The 3,347-nt window shown below is 54.4% G+C and overlaps 1 protein-coding gene across 1 annotated transcript; it reads left to right on the top strand.

The window, feature by feature from the left end:
- The first annotated feature begins 1,365 nt into the window (after positions 1 to 1,365).
- LOC118647503 lies at positions 1,366 to 2,535 on the top strand. Its single transcript, XM_036292545.1, has one exon. It carries the CDS (start codon positions 1,366 to 1,368, stop codon positions 2,533 to 2,535), a length of 1,170 nt encoding a protein of 389 aa, XP_036148438.1.
- The last annotated feature ends 812 nt before the right edge of the window (positions 2,536 to 3,347 follow it).

Genomic DNA, 3,347 nt, shown 5'->3' with positions numbered 1-3,347 from the left:
GATTGAAAAGAGATAGCGCTACAGCTCCGCGGAAGTAACGACCGCGTTAAAGAAGTGTTTTGTAACAACGCCGAACGCGAGTAGGTGTTGTGTTTTTATTTCATATAGAATCTTTTGTTTATTGGTAGGCGGGTGCACAACGCACAAAACGTACACGAGTGTGATAAAGCGTCGCGTACGGGAATTTGTTATCGAGATTTGTGAAGTTTAATAAATTCTACGTTGTGTTATATAAAAAGAAAGCAAGTGATTATCCTGTGTTTTCTACACCTGCTACGTACCTGCACGTGATCCCACGACGAGTGTTCCGGGTAACCTAAAATAAAATAAATCCTGTCAAAAAATCCGGGTTGAGGGGTGAGGCTTTATTAGCGAAAATACTTACCTGAGGCGAATCCTGGAGGGACTGGTGATCCTGGTGACGTTCTGGCGATCCGACGGCAACTGAAGTTCCTGAAAATTAAAACAGAGATTGATTAAAACAAATTTGTGATTCGTAAGAGTGAGTGCTCAAAATAAATTAACATTGAAAGGAGTACTTATCTCATCGTACGAGCGTCCGCAGGCGATCCGACGGAAGGAAGGAAGGAAGCCTACTGCGGAATACCTTGCTTCTTAATAGGTGAAAGGAGCTGGCGACCATAAAGCGACCGAAAGGCTGCATCATCGAAAAGGTAAAACCTCACGTATTCGCGATATTTTTTATTTACACACACTCTCTCCGGTCACAACCTCACAATCGGCAGAAGGGGCGAAGAAGAAGCAGAGGCTCTAGGGGACCCATGCTTACGTCGACGCCGCGGATCCTCTGACGAGGGTGATTGTCGAGGAGGGGTACCCGGATGCTGAGCAGTTATCGCAGCTGAGGGGTGCGGTCTAAAAGAGATCCAGGGAATCCAAGAGAGTATCCTGCCCAGATTTGACAGCACCTCTCTGAGGGGGGGTGCTGCGGTGATGAGGTGCGCGGACACGGAGTCGCTGAAATGACTCGAAAGCCGGATCGAAAGCATCGTGCCGTAGGAGGACGCCAGGCTCAGGGTGACGGAACTGGAGATGCTGCAAAAGCAGTACAGGGCTGCGGTGTGGGTCCCAGGACCTCCCGTGGGCGCGGCTGCGGTCCTGGGGCTACTGGAGCGGCAGGATCGTCACCTCGGGCTGACGCTTCTATGCCGAGAGTGTGGGGGCTACCTGTGAGGGTAGAAACCTCATTCTCGGCATCCCTCAGTCCAGCGTCAATAAACTTAAGACGCTGGACTTCAGGCCCCACCTTGGGATGGACCGGGTCACTTTTAAAGTGACCGGAACATCTCAAGAGGCGGTGGGAAAGGGTAGGGAGGAGCCCGACCCAAAGGTCTCGTCTTCGTAATGGGCTTGACCGGGATGGGCTCCACCCAAATCAACTTGCACCATAGCAAAGGAGCCTCGGCTGTTCTTGCCAGGCGCCAAGCTGGAGTACACACAGCCATATCACTAATACAAGAGCCTTGGCTGGTCCGAGGCTGTATTAGGGGTCTGGCGGGGTGCGGCAGGCTCTTTAGGCCACCGCACGAAGATCGGCCCAGGGCCTGTGTGGCCGTTAAAGGGCTGGAAAGCCAGCTGTTGCCGGATTTCTGTTCCAGGGACTTGGTAGCAGTAGTGATTGAGGACGCCAGCGGGACCGGGATCAAGAGGAAGATGGTAGTGGCGTCGGGCTACTTCCCACACGAAGAGGACGATCCGCTGACATCGGACCGGGTTGTACGACTGGTGGAGTTCTGCCAAAAGGAGCAACTTCCCCTTATACTGGGGTGCGATGCAAACGCGCACCACACGGTGTGGGGGAGCACGGACACCAACAGAAGAGGCGAAAAGCTGTTGGAATTTCTGGTGTCCACAGACCTAAAGATTCTCAACAGAGGCAGGGAGTCTACCTTTGTCACGGCGGTGAGAAGGGAGGTTCTGGACCTAACTATCTGTTCAAGACAGGTAGTGCAAGAGGTGACCGGCTGGAGGGTCTCTGACGAGCCCTCATTGTCGGATCACAGACAGATCACCTTCAGGCTGGCTAAGGTGCAAGCGAAGGTAAGAACAGTGAGGGACCCGAGGAAGACGGACTGGGACTCGTTTCGAGAGGACCTGGCTGTCGGTCTTAGGGAGTTTCCCAGAAAACATGGGACCCCGCAAGAGATCGAGCTGTGCGTCGAGCACCTGCAAAGGGTTCTCGTCGGCAGCTTTGAGAACAACTGTCCGGAAAGGATAGTGAGGAATACTAGGGAAGTCGCCTGGTGGAACCCCAAGCTGCAGGAGCTCAGGAGTGCTGCACGTCGTGCCTGGAACAGGGCCAGGAACACGGGCCGCCAGGTTGACTGGGAACTTCACCGAAGGGCTCAGAAGGCATATAGAGACTCTGTGGAAAGGACTAAAAAGGAGAGCTGGAGGAGATTCTGCGAGTCGGTGGAGGGGATACCTGAAGCCGCTAGGCTCGGCAGAGTCTTAGCCAAAGATCGGGACGCGGCTCTGGACCGTTCGGCTCGACGACGGGACGACGGCGTCTAGAGAGCGATGCCTGAACCATCTGCTGGAGTCGAACTTTCCGGGCTTCCGCGGAGGCCCGGAGGGAGACGTCCATCAAGGAACTTCAAATCTCCGTAGGGTACGAGGAGAAGACTGGTCTCTTGCGGCAAAAATCGTTGGGCCTGACAAGGTCAAATGGGCCGTAAGAGGTTTCAAGCCCTTCAAGTCGGTTGGGCCAAGGGTGCTGGGAAAGACCGCTAAGTTAACATTGGAGCACGTCAGAGCTCTAGTTTTAAGAGGGGCTCTGAGGGCTATGCGAACCACGCCGGTGGCGGCGATGGGGATGCTGCTTGGCGTCGAGCCTCTTGATCGGGTGGTAGTGGCGGCTGCGGCGACGGCGGCCTATCGCCTAAGGTGTGAATAAAAGTGGAAGGCAGGAGCCCTTCACACGAGATTTCCTGAAGGAATCCTATTGGGCACTATTTTTGCAATGAGACAAGATAGGAGGCCGGTGATTCGTACCTTCGAAAGAGGGTACAGAATAAGCTTCCCCGGGCGCTGGGAGTGGAACGGCTCTAAAGGATCGGTTCCTCGGGACGGGGACGTCTGGTTCACGGACGACTCCAGAACAAGTGCGGGCTCTGGAGCTGGGCTTTACTGCCAGCGCGATCGGGCAAGAATTGTCGTTCCGCTTGGAGAGCACGCTACGGTTTTCCAGACGGAGGTGTTAGCCATCATGAGATGTGCCCAGAACCTATCAGAGTCTGATAGGGTGGGAAGGCGCATCCGGATTTGCTCGGACAGTCAGGCGGCGCTTAAGACACTTGAGGTCCAAGAATTAACTCGCGACTGGT

Source organism: Monomorium pharaonis, chromosome 10 (assembly GCF_013373865.1).
Source record: "Monomorium pharaonis isolate MP-MQ-018 chromosome 10, ASM1337386v2, whole genome shotgun sequence".
Taxonomy (NCBI): Eukaryota; Metazoa; Arthropoda; class Insecta; order Hymenoptera; family Formicidae; genus Monomorium; species Monomorium pharaonis.
Note: the sequence above shows the minus strand (reverse complement) of the source record. Positions and strands in the feature narration are given on the sequence as shown.